Genomic DNA, 20,150 nt, shown 5'->3' with positions numbered 1-20,150 from the left:
CTGAAAGGGATTCAGTAAACTTTGCAAACCTAAAATCAGACGGATGACGTCCTCTGAAAGTGAAGCTCGAGATTTTGAAAACCGATGCAGCAAAAGAGCACACATCCTTTAATGCGCAGCAGCATTCCTAAAATCAGATAAAATATATTTTTTCCATGAAGAAAATACAATAAGATGATAAGCGAAGAAAAAAATCTTGATAAAAAAAAATCAATGTTTCATTTTCGTTGACAAAAGTGTCAGTGCTGAAATGTATTAGAGTAATTACATAAAAGCATAAAACATAAATACTCCATAGATACCCTAGTACAGCAAAAGTACCTCAAAACTGTGCCTAAGTACAATAACTGCATAAATGTATCTTCCACTATTGATAGCCATAAGAGGTGGCCATTCTAGGCTTCTTTTTTTTTTTTCAAGATTTGCAATAAGAAGTTTATTTCTATACTTTTGGATGGCTGTTTGTCTCAGGATGTTTATGCAGAAACAGATTTTCCACTGAAAATCATCTTTGGCCTCAAAAACGTTTGATTTGACTGCGGAGAAAACTGAAGACACGCAGGCCGTTAACTTAATCTCTGCATATTAAAACTGAGGTTTTGGTTTTAGTTGGTTTGCTTGTTCAGTTGTCTCTTTCGCTGGTTGTCACAAAGAAATTTGATGGACAGTAAGGCCACGAGCCGGGCGAAAACTGTCAAGATATATATTTAACTCTCAATCCCCATTTGTATTTGCTTTCTTGTATTGTTTTAACATCTCATGAAACTACCATAATTTAGCCTTTTGCTATAAATAAACATGATAGCAACATATATTGGTATTTGAACTGTAGGATGTAAGTTATTTTAAACTGAGACGTTAATGAAGAGTAGTTCTTGATTTTCTGAAATGCCCTCATCATCAGTTTCTCATCACAAAAACTGTTTTTACACACCTACGCAAGTAGGAGAATAGTAATAAAAAATAGCAGAATTTGAAGTCATTTTTAGTAAGGAAAAGGTTTAGGCAGTTACTTAGCTCTTTGTTCATTGTTGCAGGTTGTGAAAGACATGCAGGATGTTTTTTCGCACTTGATAAAGTTACAACAGCAGCAGAGACGTGGTGGCTTGTTCTTCTCATGATGAAAAACGAGACAATTGAAGACACCTGCTGGCCGTTGGTCTGCATTACCGCCGTCACTGAGGTTATGTTTGGGATCCTGAGTGTGTGTTCATCTGCTCGTTAGCAGGATGCACAAACAGCTCGCAGATTTTACAGGGTTCCCACACACTTTTTCTAATGAATTCTCACAACTTTTTCATAATATTTTATCTCATTACCAAGATCTTATGTGAGTATTTAAAAAGGGAAAACACCTACTTGCCAAGCATTTGTGGATGAGCAAACTGCTAGTTCGCTCTAGCAGTTCGTTACTCGCAAGTTAGACATTACAGCTGCCAACCAGCTGCATATACCAAAAGTACCTGAAAGGGAAGAAAGTAATGCTGAATTTACATGGTCTAAACTCCCCAAAAGAATTTTAAAAAAAATCAAATTGTGAAATTAGTTCAAATAATTTTTCTTGCCATTTTAAGTAAATGAATACAATTGAAAAAAAATCTCTGTAAAAAATGTGTTTTATAACCATCTGCAGCAAGACAAAAAACTGACATCTTCACTTATCCTAGCTTATAATAAACACAAAGGCAACGTATAATAGGGGTAACCAATATTTTAATAGAATTTTAATTTAGATATTAATGACTTGATAAAATCAATTTCCCAAATTGTAACATGGAGATGAATCGTTAAGCATGTTCTCATGACTGGAATGAAATCATTTTAAAACACTGTAATAAAATGGGCAGTTTTCGGGGATACGGTAATACAATTTTCCATTTACGTGACGTCACAGAGGTCAAGAAATAAGATCCAGCAGCTGCCTGCATCCACAGAAACCACTCAAATAATAATAATAAAAAAGAACACGTGGTACATCGTCACAAGATCATCTGTGTCAAATTTAACACATACTGCACTCTTGGTAAACATTAACGTGCTTTAAAGTATCTTAAAGAAATGAAAAGGTAAAGAGGTATGTGAAGTGAAGTGTGTGAAACCAAGTCCCCTTTAAAACATACTGAAAAAAGTGAGACTACGTCCACATGAAGCCATACAATCTTTAAAACTCAGTTTACGTGTTAAAAACAATGCGTTTTTATGCTGTCCACACTGAAACATTTACGCGTAATCTCTTTCTCTTTGTCCCCTTTTTGTTCTGCAAACTATCATCACAGCTGACATCTAATGAGGAGCGGGGCCAACATTAACGTCTTCACACCTGTTTTCTGTCCCCTTCTGCTCTGTGATCACCTACATCGTCTGTTAATAGAGCCGAATTCAGTTCTTTCGTCCTCACTTACTGTACATAAGTGAGGACAAACTGCATCTTAACCAGCTTTAACATAAAGTCGTTATTTCAGAATAATAATATGACTGGGGAGATGACCAATGATTATTTTCGTTACTGATTCCTTATTTTTGCACCTTTCTACAAAAATATCAGAAAATCGTTTCTTTTACAATAAATCCTTTATCCCGACAGACAGTCCAAAAGAAATCATCACATTTTGTGGAGCTGGAAGCAGAAAATCCTTTGCTTAACAGCTTGGACAGTGAATCAAATAATTAACAGATGATCAAAATAGTTGCAGATCATTTTTTTCTGTCCATCAATTCATGACTTTCTCAACTGGACTGAATCTAATTTCACAAAATCAACTTTCTGACAATTAGGATTGCTGATCACAGAGAAACTCACAAAGTGACAGAAGACTATCTTTTTAGTGCTTTTTAAATTAAACTGCCACACACTCCTCAAAAATATACAGTTATCCCCGTATTTTCATTGTCCGTTAATCTGATTTTTTTCTTGATTAATTGATTAGTTTATTTTTTATGGGTGAGTAAGAAAAAATGAAAATATTCACATTCAAGGCGCTCAAATCAGCGAATTTTGACTATTGGCTATATTCAATCTTAGAATTGTATTCAAACAGATTATTAGATAATCAGATTAGTTGGTGATGAATTAAATAGCTGTCAACTAGTCAATTAATTGATTAATTGTTGTAGCTGCAACTGAAACATGAAGCCAGTCTGGATACTGTTCAGGAAAAAGTTTTGTTTTTGGTCGTGAAAGACAGCAGCTCAGTGTGGACAGACGGCCGATACAGAGAGATTTTTTTTTTTTTTAACGTAGCCGGTTTAATGTGAACGTACTCTGAGTCAGTGCAATAGAGATAAAAAAAAAGAAAAGAAAATTTCTCGGTGTGGATACTGGCTCTCTGCAGCAGCTGGTTGTGAGACTTTTCACATTGTCGTCTTCTCTTCAGTTCACCGAGGCTTCGACAGCCCCACAGTCCCTGATTCAACTCTTGGCTTTTCCACCGTTTGGACCCGTTTTCGAGGAAGGGAAAGAGCTTCAGCCACCAGCTAGAAAATGCTGATTTGTATCAGAGCCATTTCGAAAGGTGCCCAGCCGAAATCTGGAAGTCCTCTCCTGTGCTCAACGCTGGCTGATGAAATCGTCAAAGTGGCTGTTAAAGCTTTGGAACAACAAATGTCCTGCCCTTCCTGATTTTCAGTGCAAATCAGTTAGAAAAGTCTTTCTCGCGTCCACTGAGCCTCACACTGAAGCAGCTGTAACAAAGTGCCTCAGTTCGCAGGGGACATTTTTTCTTTTTTTTTCTTGTTTTTTTTTGGAAAAAACCTCAGTAACAAAACTAGAATCTCAGTTAAAATAACAAGGAAAAATATACACAAATATATGTTTACAATATATTTTGTACATTTACATAAGTTCTTTTAAAAAAAATCAACCCAAGGCTGCCTTTTGAAGAGCATTCACAAAAAAGTGCCATCCTCACTTTGCATAATGTAAACATGAGACGCTGATCGTGTTGCTACTGGAGACGACCTCAACCTCCCACGACACAAATTCACAAAAACACCGCACTTTCTCTTCCCTCTGCCAACAAGAAGGCCGAAAGTGTTTGAAACACACCTGACGTACGCAGCATGTCAGTCAGATCTCCAGCAACAACACGTCATCTCCAAAATGTTCACAAATGCAGGCAGCAAGTTGAATTCTGGGAAATTGTACTACAGTTAATAAAAAAAAAACTCCCTTCATTGTATTGCAGTGTGTTAAAGGGCCAAACTCAATTCAGCTTAATGCCTATTTTCCAATCGTTGGCATTAAGTGTCGATCTGATATCAGACGTGGTCATTATTGTTATCCTGAACCTTCAGCAGCGACTTTAGGTGAACAGTCATTTGCTCTCGGCTTTGGTTGCTCTGTTCAGGCTCATTTTCTCCGACCCAGTGACTGGGCGGTTTAGGTAAGACACTCGGTGACGGCGGCTCGCTGAACTTAGCCCCGGCGTAGACCTTCTCGCCATCTTTGAGGTATTCAGGTGCAGCTTCAGCAGGCGGAGTGTTGAAGATCTTCACGTTGTTGGAGTTGTGGAGGGGTTTTTTCTGCTCCCGGAGTGCAGGCTGGTGGAGAGATGAGGGCTTATTCGGACTGCCGTTATCTTTTTTCTTTGCAGAGCTAGGTGGTGCGGTGGTTTGGCCCGGCTTGGGCTTGTGACTCCGTTTGATCATGTTCTGGGCGATTTGATCATTTCGGGGCAGGTTGCGAGCAGGTTGGCCATCTGGCTGTGTGGATCCCCGCTCCACTCTGCCACCTTTGGATTTTAGCAGCTAAGAAACAAAAACAAATGTTCTTATTAATACAGATATCCAATAAATATTATTATTCTATACTACATCCTCATATGGAGCATGAAATTTAATTTGTGGCCATGGAAACAATACAACCCTGATCCCAAAAAAGTTGGAACTGTGTAAAATGTATATAAAGACTGAATGAAATGTTTTGCATATCTTTGAGTTAAATACAGTACAGTTTAGGGCTGCTCTTAGTGAGTCAGAGATTTGAATCATCAGCCGGACACCCTCGGTAGATTGCTTCAGTGTTTTTCTGGGGGAAATTTGTTCCCCTGTGGAGAGAGTCTTTTTGACTTTCACGCTAGTCTTTGGTACAGGGAGCTGCAGACATGCAGGCAGCGGCACAGCGGAGGAGAGAGAAGAGACCTTCTGCTTAGAGGTGGTGAATTTAAAGCACACAGTAACACAGTAACTTTACGATACAATTCCTGGCTTTAGTTTGATAGCAAGTCTCAGCAAAAACAACGCTGTTGCACATTTATGAGCCGTCGTTAGCACTGTTAGCTTGTTTAGTATATTACATGAGCGCCGATGAACATCCCCTGGAGCCTGTTCAATCTTTAAATAAGTAGTATGCAAAACAAAACGAGCCACATCCTGTTTGACTGGCATACTTTTGAGTCGGGTCCAGCCCTGATACAAAGGCTAGATATTTAGTGTTCAAACTGAGGAACTTTATTGGTTTTTGTAAATATACAGTCATTCTAAATTTGATGTCTGCAACAGGTTCTAAAAAGTTAGGACAGGGGCAACCAGAGACTGGGAAAGCTGTGAATGATCAAAAACACCTGGAACATTCCCCAGAAATACAGGTTAACTGGTAACAGATGATGGTATCATGACCAGGAATAAAAGAGGCATCCTCAAAAGCCTCAGTTGTTCACAATCAAGGACATGGCACCGTTGAGCATTTTATGAGCTCTGCAGAGACTCTGTTCTCTGCCTGTATGTTCTTATTTTCTGTGTTCAGGGTGTTTATGGGCCGGTACCTCCAAAGCTCTCAAATGAGGTTAGGGCCTGATAAAAAGGGGGCAACCAGGTGCCAGAATGAATAAAAAATAAATAAATAAGTACAGTAAGGTAAACCCTACATGAAAGTGAATCTGGGGTTGGCTTTAACTTTTGCTTAGTGCTGGCGAGCATGTTTGAAACATTAGCTGACAATCCTGCATGGTATACGTTTAAGTACTGCACCTGGAACAAGAAAAACTATGTAGGATCAGTGTACTAATTCATTTGTTTTACTTGCTTAGCAGTTTGTTTTTGTTTTGTGAGCATAAAGAGGACAAGCACACGCAAAGGTCAGGTGGTTAGACAAAAAATAGTCTACAAGCTTCAGCAGTTTAGGCAAACCTCAAGCTAGGAATGCATTTATATCAAACCTTCAAAAAACTCGTTTTTGTATTTGTCCAATTAACATCCTCAGGGAATTATAGTCCATGAAATATCTTAACCTGTGTTTGAATCAAGCTCCAAGGGAGTCTTCTTTCAATAACTATCACACCTGTATTACAGATGGGATGTCAGTGCATAACTGTTTATGTAACAAGGTTTAAAAAGACAAGAGCCCATAATAATGTGAAAAGTTGAGTACAAGCCCTGCATCATAAACATATTTGAAGTTTTATGAAACCTGCACTGTTTACACAAGCTTCCTCTGCTTGCTTTCTTTTTTTTTTTTTTTTTACAGACAATACTGCCAGCAGCAGTGAGGCTTTTATCTCAGTAGCTGCCAGTAAAAGAGGAAGACCGGCTTGTTCACCACACACACATCTACTTTCGATTCTTCACAACAACGATTAGAAACTGCGTCACTTCAAACCGCCTCAGGCACAACAGCTGACTGTCATTGTTAAATCCACTTTATTAAAAGAATACATTGGGATTTTGCTTGTTTGATGAACTTCATTATGTTTTAATAGGCTTTACGATTACAAAGTTTAACAAAATACTCTGATAGAGATGGGAATAGGTCTGCAAATAACTTACTTAAAGCTGCAGACTGTTTTCTGGGTTAATAGAGTACTAATTATTTATAACCGAATAATCGATTACTTAATACTCATCCCTTGTCTATAACACGTAAAAAATTTTTTTTAAAAAAATAGTGTACTATGCCCATTTTACACTCATGAAAAAAGGGACAATATTTATATGAGGGGATGTTTTGGTAATTTTGCTTAAAAAATATTAATTAACTGAGATTATTGAACAAACACTGGATGTCATGTTAAATTAGTAATAATATTATTATTATTCTTTCTTGGCTCCCTGTTTGAGGTAATTGTGGTTACTCCAACTGGCTGAAATGGGCAGTAAACATTGCTGATCATCTATCAGAGCCGCAGCACAGACAACAACAACAAACCAGGACGGTTACCTCTTTCTTGGCTCCCTGTTTGAGGTGATGGAGGGTCAGCACGGTCTGTGTCCCGGCTGGGAGCTCGCTCCCGGGCTGAACTGAGGGTTTGTTGGCAGATGAAGCAGCCAGAGTGTTGTTGTTGTTGTGGTCGGACAGGCGGATGTTGGGACTGTGTCTCGGAGGCTTCTGGTGATGCAGCGGCGCCGTCGACCGCAGCTTCCTCCCTCCTTTCTTCAGCAGCGCCTGCCTCGCCTTGTTGCCCGTGTTTACCCCATCGCTCCCGGAGATCAGCGATATCGGGCTTTTGTTTTCGACGTTGCCGATGTTGGCTTCATCGCTGCGAGCCGGAGATCCGTCCAACATGTCTTTGAGCTGGCGAAAACATAAACAGGCTGTGAAATTCCTCCACGGCTAAGTTAGTTTAGCTAACAACGTCACGAGCTAACAGTTAGCTAACCAAGCTTTGGAGAATACACTTTCTTATCCACGCAGAAAGACGAGCTGAACGGATATATCGCTGTGTTGTCCGAGACGTCCCTGTGCGTAAACTTGTGGGATTTGAATTATTATTTCTACAGCTAAAAACCCAACGGGCGTCCTTTGTCCTGAGATGGCGTCGGGGACATGGATGTTTTGGACGGCGCGAGTGAGCCTCTCAAAGCAGAAGTAGCGTTAGCATAAAGACAGACGCAGTAAAACTTCCGCCGAGTTTTTTCAAAATAAGACGGCTTATTGACGAACTACAGATGCAATACGGACTGCGGAATATGCAGTCAGCATACATTACATTTCTGCTCACACGCGCTGTTTTCATAGGATCTGTGCAAGATTGACTTCTTCTGCCACTAGACGGCAATACCTGTGACCAATCACACCTGAAGCACTTTTTGCACTTACTAAGGGTTTTTTCCTTAAGTCTAAATTCTTGCTTGTGTTGTACGTCGCTTTGGATTAAAGCGTTTGCTAAATGAAATTGTAGAATTGTAGAATTGTAGAAATAATGTAAAGTTTTTTTTTATTTTATAGACGTATTGCATGAACGGTGTCTTCTACGACCTATATAGAAGTTAAATGTGCTTTTAAGTAAGCCTACAACCTTCATAGATCCCCTGCATGTTTCTATGGAGTGCCCTTTAGTCGGTGTTAAATAAATAAATAAGTGAATAAACATACATATAAACATTGATGCACAGACTATGTTGCACCAATGACATATGACTACGCAATAAATCCATAAAACATAAATACTATTATATTTATATATTGTGTGTTTGTGTGCGTGTGTATGCATATTTCATTTATTGATCATTCATGTATAGTTATTTGATATTTGTTATTTGATATTTAATAGTGATTTGTCCTCCTCTGTGTTAATAATGTGGGCACAATGGTTTGCATTGTTATTTCACAATATATTACAATATTATTGCTACATTTTTGACCACTATTCCTGAAACACGCAAAAAATACATTTCAAAGTGTATCTTGTACTATGAAGTAATTTGATCTCTGGCAATGTGCCATTTTTTAACAACCTGATGACATGTTTTGTATAAAGTATGCATTTGCGAAGTTGTAAGATAAATGCTGTGGATTAAAAAGTACTGCATAAAATGCAGTGGACATGCCGCAAAGTTGTGCTTCATAACTGTACTTTACATTACTGGTTACTGCAGCGTATTGATACAGTGCTGTCCCTTTCTATACTCTTATTTTGTAGACAATGTCTCTCAGCTTCCGATAGTACTAATGTTGTTAGCATGGATGGACAATAAATCTACACTTCCGGGGACCTTGTTTCCAGTAAGGGGCGTGTCTGACTTCATCCTGTCAATGACGTTACATTTTTTTATTGTTTGGCACTTTGCTAAGGCAAGCAGGAGATGAAAGAGATGATCAACTGGATCAACTGGAGTGCCTGCTGTTCACTCTGTCCTTTGGATAAATAAATGTATAATGGCTGTATAATTTTGATTATATATACTGACTATAAATACTCTCTACTGTAAGGATCTATTTACTTGCAAAATTTCATTTGTCAGTTATTGAGTCCACCTGGACCTTTGTGCAGAATTGGAGGAAATTCCTTCCAGATGTCCTTGAGACATTACATTTACAAGAATGAGAAAAATGCAAGGTCACAGTGACCTTGACCTTTGACCATCAAAATATAATGAGGTCATTGTTACCTCAAATCAGATGTTTGTGCTAAATTTGAAGACATTTCCTTGAGGCACCCATGAGGTATCACATTCACAAGCAAGGGACTGTTTGGGAATAGGAGTGTACATGGACCAGGTGAAAACATAATGCCTCCAGCCTGGGCCGGTGTAGAGGCCTAAAATGACAGATGAATAGATATGAAAATACTTTTAGTTGCAGCCCTAAAGACTTTTTGTTTATGGTGTGCTCTGTTTTGCTAAATACCTTGTGAGTATTGTTGCTTACTTATAATAAATAAACAAATATCCACAGACTCTGAACAAAGGTTGGGTATCACACAGTTTTACTGTAGAAAATGTGATGCACAATTGAAAACGTTTTGTTCCTAACAGACCCCAAACTCACCTTCATAACATTCAGTGAAATTCACGTCTGTGTGTGTACAGCTACATCTACACTCATCCCTCTTTTTAGAACCAGGATGAACCTGTTCTACAAAAACACTGACAATAAATAGGAGGGCTGGTAAGTTCCATACAGTACATCTTGTAAGTGCACAAAAGTCTGATAAACTAGCAATCATGAGTGACGCAGGCGCTTCAATCCACTACATAATTATTTGGCAAAGAGAACCAAGAAACTTAAAGGCAAATCTGAAACTCACATGGGAGGACATGTTAAAGGTTCGTATTGGTACAAAAAATAGATATATAAACAATATACAAATACAACAGAAACATCTAAATATCCATCCCTGTGATCGCGGTACATATCATCCGTCACCATGACTATAGAAGGCAAATCAGAGACAATTTAGGGTCCTGGAGGTCCTGGAGGCCCTGGAGCGTCAGGGCTCAGGGCTGTGCCTCAGCTTCAGGCTCATCGTAGATGTAGCTGCCAACACCTCCAGTGTTTACACCTGAGAGAGGGCAAACAGACAGCTTTTACCGTTAAAGGGCCAGTTCAACAACAACAACAAAATTTCCTGTTACAATAATTTTGGAATAGCTTCCTCTGAAAATTCTGCCAACACTATAAAATAAATATACACTGTTCAGCACTTTTCACTGGGACTACTTTCTTCAGTTGAAATATTCCCAATAAAAGCTGTGGCAAAGAGTAATGTACAGGAGAGCCTAACTGATAATCCTCTGGCTTTATTTGGGTGGCGTGAGAGTGAGAGACAGAGCCTGTTAGAAGAATATCAAAGGTCCATGTGAAGTATTAGTGGCATCTAGTGGTGAGGTTGCAAATTGTAATACTCTGGTGTGCCAAGCATGAAGGAGAACTATGGTGGTCTTATATAGAGCTGGTGTTTGGTTTGTCTGCTCTGGGCTACTGTAGAAACAACATTGTGGACTGCATGTGAGATGACCCTCTCTGTATGCACATATAAATGGCTCATTCTAAACTAACAAAAACACAACAGTTCTTACTTTCAGGTGATTATAAATTGATGAAAAAATATAATATATATATAATATATCATTCTGCCAAAATATTCCAATTAATCCTATATACCGGGACCTTGAAATCAAGAGCACTACTTGTTTATTTTCCCTCCATGGCACCTCTGGGGCTCCATACATCTGTATTTCCCCGTTTTCTTCTTCTAAAGCCACTTTCCCCCGCTTGCTTGCTAAGGGAATCCCACAGCACCCACCACAGGGCATGTAGCACATATGAATTGTAAATTGTGAACAGAGCCTATATAATCGCAAAGGAGACTGCATCAGTCATTCCCTTTGAAAAAACAGCCACAGTTTTGTGAAATGGAAATCTGCTAATGAACAAGTTAACTTTGAATGGTTATATAGGATTATACACAGGATTATATTTTTGCAGCTATGGCATAAGCAAGAGCAGTAAGGTCATAATAGGTTTCTTCTCTTTTCAAGTCCACAAAAATATTTCATTTGGTTTCATCCACCAAGGTTTGATGCAACCGATACAATTGTCTCTGATAAATATTTGTGGATCTAAAATGACTCTCTGCGTGCTGTTGTTTGGGGACTTGGAGAGTTTTTGAAGCAATGTCTTGATAGCACATTTGGCACTTCATATTCAAGGAATGTTTCGCCATTATTCAACCTCACTGTTCTCTACAGAGTTTACGATTGTGGAATGGAAGCGCAGACTTGTCTTGCCTTTCAGCTGGCTGCAGAGATATTAAGAGCGTCAAGTCAATGTCTGTGTAAAAGGGACAGCCGGCAGGATGGGGCCTTGAATGGGACAAGTGTGACATTTTGTCGGGTTGTGTGTATGACCAAGGTGGTAGTTGGTGGCTAACTCAAAGAAGAAGAGAAATTCCCCCAAATTTGGGAGACAATAAGGCCAGGGATCAGCTGCCATATAACAGATGTTAAATGATAGTTATTGCCATGTTATGTCTTTGTTTTTGTTTTGAAAGTGCTGCTAATGTGTACGTGTCACACTAGAGACAGACGCTTTTGTGTTACCCGTTACGGCTCTTTTAATTCCACGATGCTGACATGCTATCTAAAATGACACACTAGGGCATCATGATGCTGTTGTTGTTTAGTTCTGTGTAAAAAATGAAAAAGGTGGTATAAAGTAGAGACTTTGGAGCGGCCCTGTTGTGTGATTTCTGTGTAAAAACTGCTAATGTGAGTCTCTCTAGACACCAGCCTGCTGCTGCCCAGTGTTTCTGCCTTCATACCTTTGGGCCCAAACAGCACCGCGTAGCACGGTTTGTGGCAGTATGGTTGTCCATCATGCTGCAACAGAAAAGAACAGAAAGAAAGAGTTTTTATATTATGAAAAACAACAAAAATCATCAGAAATATCAGGACACATCCAGTGTTATGAATGTGTTTTGTGTCTTTCACCTCTGCGTGGCTGCCAGGAGCCAGAGTCTTACTGCATCTCTCACAGCGCAGACAGGGCCGGTGCCAGTTCTTCCCAAGAGAGGACACCTTCTCAGCTATAAACACACACACACACACACACACACACACACACACACCACCATGGAGATAATCACCATGGAAACCAGTCACCGTTAGACAGACAAATTCCAACACTGGCATAGTACATACAAACTGTGTGATATGAAGTAACCTATCTGCTTACCGAAATAAACTGTCTTGTTGCATCTGGGGCAGATGTTGGGCCCCCCAGAGAAAGATGAGAAGCTTGCAGCTGAAAAAAGACACATTGAACTGGAGTTATGTGTATTTCTCCCAACACACGCATGATCTCTGTTATCACCCTTTTTGCTATTTTCATATTGCTGTTTTTTTTACACATCTTTTTGAAACATCTTCATCTGCATCAGTCCTTTGCCAGTTTTTGTCGTTCAGTTAAATTTTTCCTTATTCTTCAAAATCTAACACCAATATCTTTATATGTCAATCATCTATGCAATTAAAGTGACATGAACTAAACCTCCTAAAACCTCCAGAGAGGATACTCTTAGAGCAGACCTTGACTTTTTTTGACGTTGACATATGACGGATTTTCTGTTTTGCTCCACATATTTCTCACCCTTTACTGGTCCCCGTGCGTGGGCTTTTTTCTCCTCCTCTGGTTTGGCATCTGTTTCCATGGAAACGGCAGCAGGGGCTTCGTTGACAGGAGCGTCATACACATAGGAGCCAGCTCCGCCGATGTTCACCCCTAAAACACACGCAAACATTAATTTTTTTAAATCTGAGCAAATTGGATTAATTTCTTTCAAAAAAATGGGAATAAGCAAAGAGCAAAAATTAACAAAAAATAATCTGTAACATTATTTAAAATGTTATTATATAGTTATAGTAATTTTCATCAATGTTTTTATCATTTCCCCCAGATTTTGTTTATTTTAGTTTTTAAATATTTTTATAAATCTACTCATATCTTGCAATTTTTGAAAAAGATATCAAACCAATTTGTTTAGGATTCAAAGGTTTAAATACTTTTAAATACATAAACATCAGGTGAGACATCACCTTTTGGTCCAAAGAGGGTGGCGTAGCACGGCTTGTGGCAATAAGGCGTCCCATCATGCTGCAAAATACAAGAGGGAGGGTGGTTGGGGGGGTGAGCAGAGCCATCCAAGCCCAGTTTCTCACTGTTCTCAACCAGAGTGAAAAGATTTAGTTTTATAATTTTTGTAATAAGCCTGTTTGGATTCACATTATATCAAATAACAAATGAAGCAAGACTTATTCACAGACATTTTTAAGACACGTCTGCTCTCTGTTATTTTCTCTGTTCACAGTAATTTAAAAAGTACTATGACTACAGATCTAAATATGAGAATCAGTCCCTTTTATGGTTTTGTCTCTCTGTAAAAGCCAGTTCCTCAGTAAATGACACACTGTGCTCTTTTTGATAACTGTGTTGTTTCACGTAAATAGAGACTAATGTGTCTTTTTCAGGAAAATGTCTTGTCCTTTAGCTTGACTTTTATGAATGACCCCTTTCAGTGATATAATAAACAACATGGCAGGCTTCATCTGAACTAATGAGCCCTTTTTCTGTCAGGCATTGATGTTCTTTCAGTTAATGCTCTCTAATGGATTTTCACAGACATGCCAGGATCATTAAGGGTCATACACACCGGAGATGTTTTAGCCGTGGTTTTCAGTCTAACATTCAGCTCCTTTTTTTTCTTTTTTTAAATCAACCCAGGCTCTTATTTCACTCACTTTAGATGTGTTTACAAATCTTAAAGTGACTGCAGAGAATCAGCACTGTCACTGACTAAATCAGTAGTTTTTAGCAGTGCTGACTGAGAACACCTTTGTCAGCTCAGCTGTGCTTCTCAGTACTCTACTTTCTCTTTAAAAGCTAATTAAAAAGCCATAAATGCCACAGAACAATTAGAGTTCTATATAATAGACAGTTAAGTTATTAAAGAGGAACTATGCCCATTTTCAAAATTCATACATGTTATTCCTATGGTCTAAGACACTCAAAAAATCTTGGTTAACATGAACAACTCTCTCCAAAATAAAAAAAAGAGTGGTAAAACTCAAATTTGAGATGTCATAAGTATAAAGTCTGGAAGTGCTCCATTGATGATGAGCTCATGAATGAGGTGGGGTTTATAAACTACTCTCCAGCCAGCCACTAGGGGGCAATCAAAGATGACGCAGCCTTTATATGTTATGTTGTCACAAGTTTGAGACTTACTTATCTGGTCTCTGGCTTTGAGAGTTCACAAATATTGATTTGAACTTTCTGAGGCCATGAAATATCACATTTGAATTCCTAATTTAGGTGGTGTTTGCGATTAATGCTAACATACAGCACAGTACCTTAAAGTATAACTGATAAAAGGGCAGTCAGGGTCAGCTTTGGTTTCCATTATGTTATATTTCTGTGTACAAACTACACCAATGAAAGAGCTGCTCCTATGATATGCATTCAGTGTGAACACATCCTTTAACTAAATCACTTTGATCACTTTTTGACCTTTGACCACAGTGAATGTTGTCCTCTCTTTTATAAAAGGCCGAATAAAGTCATATCTCTTCAAACCAATGTATTTGAAACAGCTACAGCAAGTAGTTTAACTGTTTAGCTGATCTTTGCTTCATGATCAGTCAAAAGTCCAAAGAAGTTTATCCATGTAAAATAAAAGCACTTATTGATCACTTTTTGTCACCACTACTTGTTAATGATGTCACAAAAAAAATAAAGTATCCGCTTTAAACATATTGTATTTATACTCTAAATTAAAGCATTATCTTAAAATATGCCCTACAGACGTCTCCAGTCCTTTTGTCCAGTCTTTTCATTTCCTCTTACCTCAGCGTGGCCTCCTGGATTCAACGTCTTGTTGCAGCGCTCACATTTCAGACAGAACTTGTGCCAGTCTTTTCCTAAAGATGACACTTTCTCCGCTGCAGAAAAAGAGACAAGGAACCTGCGTCATAAAACTACAACATTATATGCTCATATTTAAAATGGTTATGGGACATTAACCCAGTCTATGGTTGAGCTCTTCAACTATTGCCTGCACACAGTTCTCAACCTGATGACTGACCTGGCAGTTCGCAGCTAACAGTACTAACTCCATAAACAGTGCCTAAAACAGAAACAGTGCTGACAGCTAACAGTGTTAACCAGAGGGGATCACTGGATAGTGAGCACTAGGTTCCTGAGACGACGCCTCCCCATATCAGCTGTAATAGCCACATCAGCACAGTGCAGATTGGTGGCGATAAACTAACCCTTGGGAAGCACACATAGGAAATCACTGATATGCACGCGCTGCTGAACGATCTACAACAACACAGAACAGAGAAGTTGCAGTTGCAACAAAACACAGAGCTATTGTGAATTCATTTTCTGCTCAGGAAGCCAATACTCCACTATGTCTTTACATAGCAAATAACTGTTTGCTGCTACATTAATGTTCTGAATGTGGTATCCAATTGAAGCAGTGTTTTGAAGCTGCAGACCCCCAGGTCTTACTGTGCTTAAGTACAGTTTTGTGGTACTTTACTGGAGTATTTCATTTTCTGCTACTTCACATTTCTACTCCAATACAATTCAAATATTGTCTTTTTTACGCCACTACATAAAATAGGGGAAAAAAAGTATATTTATAGATTAAAATAACCAAGCAGAATAAAAAGTCAATGTAAAATGTAGCTCCACCTTCACTAGCTGCAGCATTAAAGTGATGGACACATCAATTCATTAACGAGTATAATCTAGTATTTTAATAGACATTATTCTGAAATATGACATTCTGCACATTCAGTACTTTTGGTTCTTTAAGTGAAGTTTGATGCTAATACTTTTGTACTTTTAAAAAGGACAAAAGGACGGACGGAGGAACAGAGAGGGTCGCTGAGAGTCCCAGAATATCCCAGCAGACACACAGAGGTCCTGATACAACGTGACACTTCCTGTTTAGACTCACTGGTCAGCCTGTCACTGAGATATGTGACATTAAGTCACCTTGGCACAAAGCGAGCACTTTGCATTGAGGACATGTGTGTGCCTAACAAGTGTACAGTCGTGTGTTGTTATCATGCCAGAACCTATAACCTGTAAGAATTACAGAATCTGCTGGCCAAATAACATTAACCTACTGGAATTTCTGAAAGAACAATGTTTCTTTACTTTCTCATAAACTACATAAACTACATTTTCACTTTCCCTTCACCACCTTGTTCTACATTCATTTATTTTCTTAAAATATTTTTAAACACTTTTCCTTTTTTTCATCTGTCTTGTATCAATGAAATGCACCTGTGTGGAAATTTTTTTTTTTAAATATAAATTGCTTGGAAAAAAAGGTGGATACTGACAACTTTGAAGCTCAGAATCCCTTAATAGACCAAATGCATGAGCTTTAAATGTGTCAAATGCCTCTCCGCCACAATAAATTCCCTGTGCAGCTACAAAACAACTACCGCCAGAGGTAATATATTTCTTGGAAATTTACTGCAGAGTTTCAAGGCGGATGAGAGAGAAGCATGTTTGGTTGAGCCTGCAGGGCGGGGTTCTGCTGCTGTTCTCCAGAGCAATGAAGATGAAAGAACAAAAAGAAAATTGATCCTTGTGAGCCACGAGCAACCAATAAATTATTTACAAAGCCATGTGGTGTTGCTCCAAACTGAATAGAATATGGACTCTAAACTTGCCAATGAGCAAGATGATATCACCTTTTTTCTCATGTAAAACTACGAAATAACACAGCCAACATTCCCTTGAGAAAGGTCATTGAAAAGGTGGACTTAAATGTAAAGATGGTGATTTGTCATATGCTGACAGTTTAGACTGATGACTGCAAGGACTGTTAAACAGCTCTCTGTAATCTTATCCAGATAGTGAACCAATTATAGCCCAGTCTGGGCTGCGTCACCAGTTAGACTCTGGGAGTCACCATTTGAGGCATTTTTAGACTTTTTTGAGAGAAACTGTCACATTCTTTTCACATCAAAACTGGTAAAAAAAGAAAACAGAGGCACACTGAGGCAGAGCAGAACAGACTCCAGATAATTATAGTAGGAGGATTATTACATCAGGATGTTTGCTGTTCTGGTGGGAATTGACAGTAACATTCAGCTTCCTGTATGTCTGTAAATTCATAACTGAGGTTTTGCTGCAGTACTATCATATTTCTGTTAGGACTATTTTATCCTCTGGTTTTTGTATTATCCTTTTGTTTTTAGTCTGTTCAACTTATAACTTGGTAGAGTTGTGCCTGTATACTGGTTGTAGGGTAGTATACCATGGTATGAAAATTGAGTTATGTCATGCACAGTTGCTTATCTATGGTATTGAAAAAAAATGCAACTGAACGGAGAATCTCACTTCTACTTTATGTATTTTTAAAAGGCTTTTAAGACAAGTAACTCAAGTTTAGATTATGATCAAATGTTTGTTCAACCCCCCAAAAAACTTTTGTTCTAATTCCTTTTAGGGTCACTGTAACTGACAATGATAATAACGAAAAAATGTGTAATACTGTGTATCATGATGAAACCATAATATTTTCTGAGATGATAATCGTAATATAAAGATACTGTTGCACCCTAACTGGCTGCACTATATACCAGGCCACAGTATACTGGGGTCATAGCTTGCTATGCTAAATTAGCTGATCAGCTTTTAACACACTTCCACATATGAGTAGCGCACCTGGGAAAGAGTGTGGGTTTGAACCTTATTTAAAGATAGGCCACATGACAGCTCCCAGAAAGTGAAGCCAAAACGTCCTGATGGCCCCCTGGTGGCCGGCTGCAGTGTAAACCCCGGCTACCCTATGTTAGTGAATGGGTAATGAAATTAAAAACTTAAAAATACACGCCATATAAATATTTTCCAAGGATAGTTTCTAGCATTTGAGGCAGTTCTCATCACCCTGATGTATCTTCAAGTGTTCGTTTTTCTGATAGGACTGATTTTAATAACTTAGTTGACGCAAATAAAAATTGGATTTGATCGACAGCTGTGTGTGCAAATTGGTGTATGTTCAATGTTGCAACTTGTGATTGGTCAGACAGCAGAAACCCAAAACTCATCACCAGCTCAAGATGGTCATAGCTATATCCAGGATATTTTGGCTTCATTTTTATACAGTGGGAGGAAGTAGAGCTTTATACGCAGTCTATTGTTTGAATTTAGCTTGTGCATTGCACTGAATTGCCTTGGTGCGCTAGTCTTCCATCCACACGACTGTTTATGCCCTAACAGTAAAGTTTTTTAAAAGATGCATGTTTGGGAAGCACTGAGCACTCGACTGGACATATAAGACTTGATTATGTTATTGTTATGTGAGAGTTTGTAAGCGAATGTTTTCATATAGTTTTGCTGTTGTTACATGTGCCCCCTTTGACTCCAATTCATGAAAAATTTTCTGTTTAAGGATTCGTTCACCCTGGAGGCATGTGAGTAAAACAAAATTTACTTGATATACAAATGTTCACGTTGTGGAGAAAGTATTCTTTTAACATAACAATGTAGAAAAAGCATTTTTATCCATATTGCACCACACTACTCAACAGTAACCTCAATGTCAACAAAATATTTTGCAACATTAAGTCTGAAATACTTAAAAACATGCAGTACGTTTTATGGAGAATAATAAAAAAATAATTGGACTCAATGGGCTAACTTTTTACCATGTGATTCGGAGAATTTCAGAAAATGATGTGTGTTATCACTATATTAATGTTATGGCCATATTACTAAGCTCTTTCTGAAATTTAAAAAATGTATTGAATGATATTGTTTTTTTTTCTTTTCTTCTTTTAAACAAAGTGGTGAAGTCATGAATTAAGGAAATATTTTGTACAATATTCCCGGATGCCTCTTTGAAGAGTTTTTTTTTTTTTAATGGCATTACATTATATTCTTACATTATTATAATCATTAAATAACTCTACAGAATGAAAAACCTCTTTTTTGTCAATGAATACACGTCACCTCAGGTCTTCTATGATCTCTGTAGCTGCTGACAAATAATACGTCTAGTCATTAAACAAATGTTAAGCTAACAATACACTAAGAAATAAAGAATATCTTTTCATGATGATAACACTCCCAGCCAGCAGTCAAAGCCTCCTCTTATGACAATAACCTCGACGTTGGGCGGTCACAGCAATCATGCACTCACCGAAATACACCGTCTTGTCGCATTTTGGACATTTTGACGCCATGTTCCGTGTGGACAAAGAGATGGAGTAGTTCTCAGTCGGTGATCTGTCTGACTATCTGTCTCCTGTCTGTGTGTCTGCAGTCTGTCTGCTGCTCCAGCGGCAGGAGACACACCTCAGAGGATGGTGGCGGTGATGGTGATGATGCGAGAGTCCGACGCTCACATCCTCCCTGAGATTTTCCTGTCAAATTTTCATAACCCCGCCCACAGGATGACATCATGCAGTTATCATATGCTGTTGCACATAGTATAGGCCTATAAAATGGTACGTTTATGTACAAAAAAATGTAATTCTCTTTTATTGCAATTGTCTTCATTGGTATTCATATTGGTATATTGATTTATTTCATTTATTGTCTATTTAAAAGGGACATACATTAATGCACATCAGTATAAAATACAAATGCTGGGGTTAACAGGACTGAAAACTTACAACTGTAGTCCATTGGTAGGTAACAGACAATAGAAAGACAGAAAGAAAGAAAGAAAGAAAGAAAGAAAGAAAGAAAGAAAACAAAACAAAAATCCATACAGAGGACAAAAGTGCCGGAACTATAGCAATGTAAACTTTATGGTATATAGTGCATGGTGCAAAGTGCCTTGTCTATTGCAAAGGGCAGAATTAAACACATGTTGGTTGTGCACATAAATCACATACAGTATCATATACACATATCATATCATAGATAAAAAGACAAGGACCTATATTGGAGATATTTACTA

The 20,150-nt window shown here is 38.3% G+C and overlaps 2 protein-coding genes across 3 annotated transcripts; both read right to left on the bottom strand.

Annotated features, from left to right (window-relative positions):
• Window positions 1-1,696: 1,696 nt before the first annotated feature.
• pnrc1 (proline-rich nuclear receptor coactivator 1) lies at window positions 1,697-7,802 on the bottom strand. Its single transcript, XM_042503551.1, has 3 exons — window positions 7,593-7,802; window positions 7,154-7,507; window positions 1,697-4,746 (listed from the first exon to the last, which is right to left on the bottom strand). The coding sequence occupies exons 2-3, from the start codon at window positions 7,496-7,498 to the stop codon at window positions 4,258-4,260; spliced, it is 834 nt and encodes a 277-aa protein (XP_042359485.1). The 5' UTR covers window positions 7,499-7,507; window positions 7,593-7,802; the 3' UTR covers window positions 1,697-4,257.
• Window positions 7,803-9,624: 1,822 nt separating this feature from the next.
• On the bottom strand, window positions 9,625-19,584 carry LOC121955370 (cysteine-rich protein 2-like). Of its 2 annotated transcripts, XM_042503300.1 has the most exons (8): window positions 19,386-19,580; window positions 15,059-15,153; window positions 13,252-13,309; window positions 12,806-12,937; window positions 12,392-12,460; window positions 12,148-12,242; window positions 11,979-12,036; window positions 9,625-10,217 (listed from the first exon to the last, which is right to left on the bottom strand). In XM_042503300.1, the coding sequence occupies exons 1-8, from the start codon at window positions 19,426-19,428 to the stop codon at window positions 10,153-10,155; spliced, it is 615 nt and encodes a 204-aa protein (XP_042359234.1). In that variant the 5' UTR covers window positions 19,429-19,580; the 3' UTR covers window positions 9,625-10,152. The 2 variants fall into 2 exon arrangements, with proteins under 2 accessions (XP_042359234.1, XP_042359233.1); XM_042503299.1 differs by lacking the exon at window positions 9,625-10,217 and having other exon boundaries at window positions 10,865-12,036; window positions 19,386-19,584.
• Window positions 19,585-20,150: the final 566 nt, after the last annotated feature.

The sequence above is a fragment of the Plectropomus leopardus genome, chromosome 16 (assembly GCF_008729295.1).
Source record: "Plectropomus leopardus isolate mb chromosome 16, YSFRI_Pleo_2.0, whole genome shotgun sequence".
NCBI lineage: Eukaryota > Metazoa > Chordata > Actinopteri > Perciformes > Serranidae > Plectropomus > Plectropomus leopardus.
This window is presented reverse-complemented; position numbering and strand designations above follow the sequence as displayed.

Excerpts from the sequence above, each read along its gene's own strand:
- LOC121955370 (XM_042503299.1), bottom strand. The coding sequence starts at position 19,428 with ATGGCGTCAAAATGTCCAAAATGCGACAAGACGGTGTATTTCG. Across the intron at positions 12,938-13,251 it reads CACCCTCTTTGGACCAAAAG|GGGTGAACATCGGCGGAGCT; the intron begins GTGATGTCTCAC and ends CGTGTGTTTTAG. Across the intron at positions 12,461-12,805 it reads CGCACGGGGACCAGTAAAGG|CTGCAAGCTTCTCATCTTTC; the intron begins GTGAGAAATATG and ends GTCTTTTTTCAG.
- pnrc1 (XM_042503551.1), bottom strand. The coding sequence starts at position 7,498 with ATGTTGGACGGATCTCCGGCTCGCAGCGATGAAGCCAACATCGGCAAC. Across the intron at positions 4,747-7,153 it reads AACAGGGAGCCAAGAAAGAG|CTGCTAAAATCCAAAGGTGG; the intron begins GTAACCGTCCTG and ends TTTGTTTCTTAG.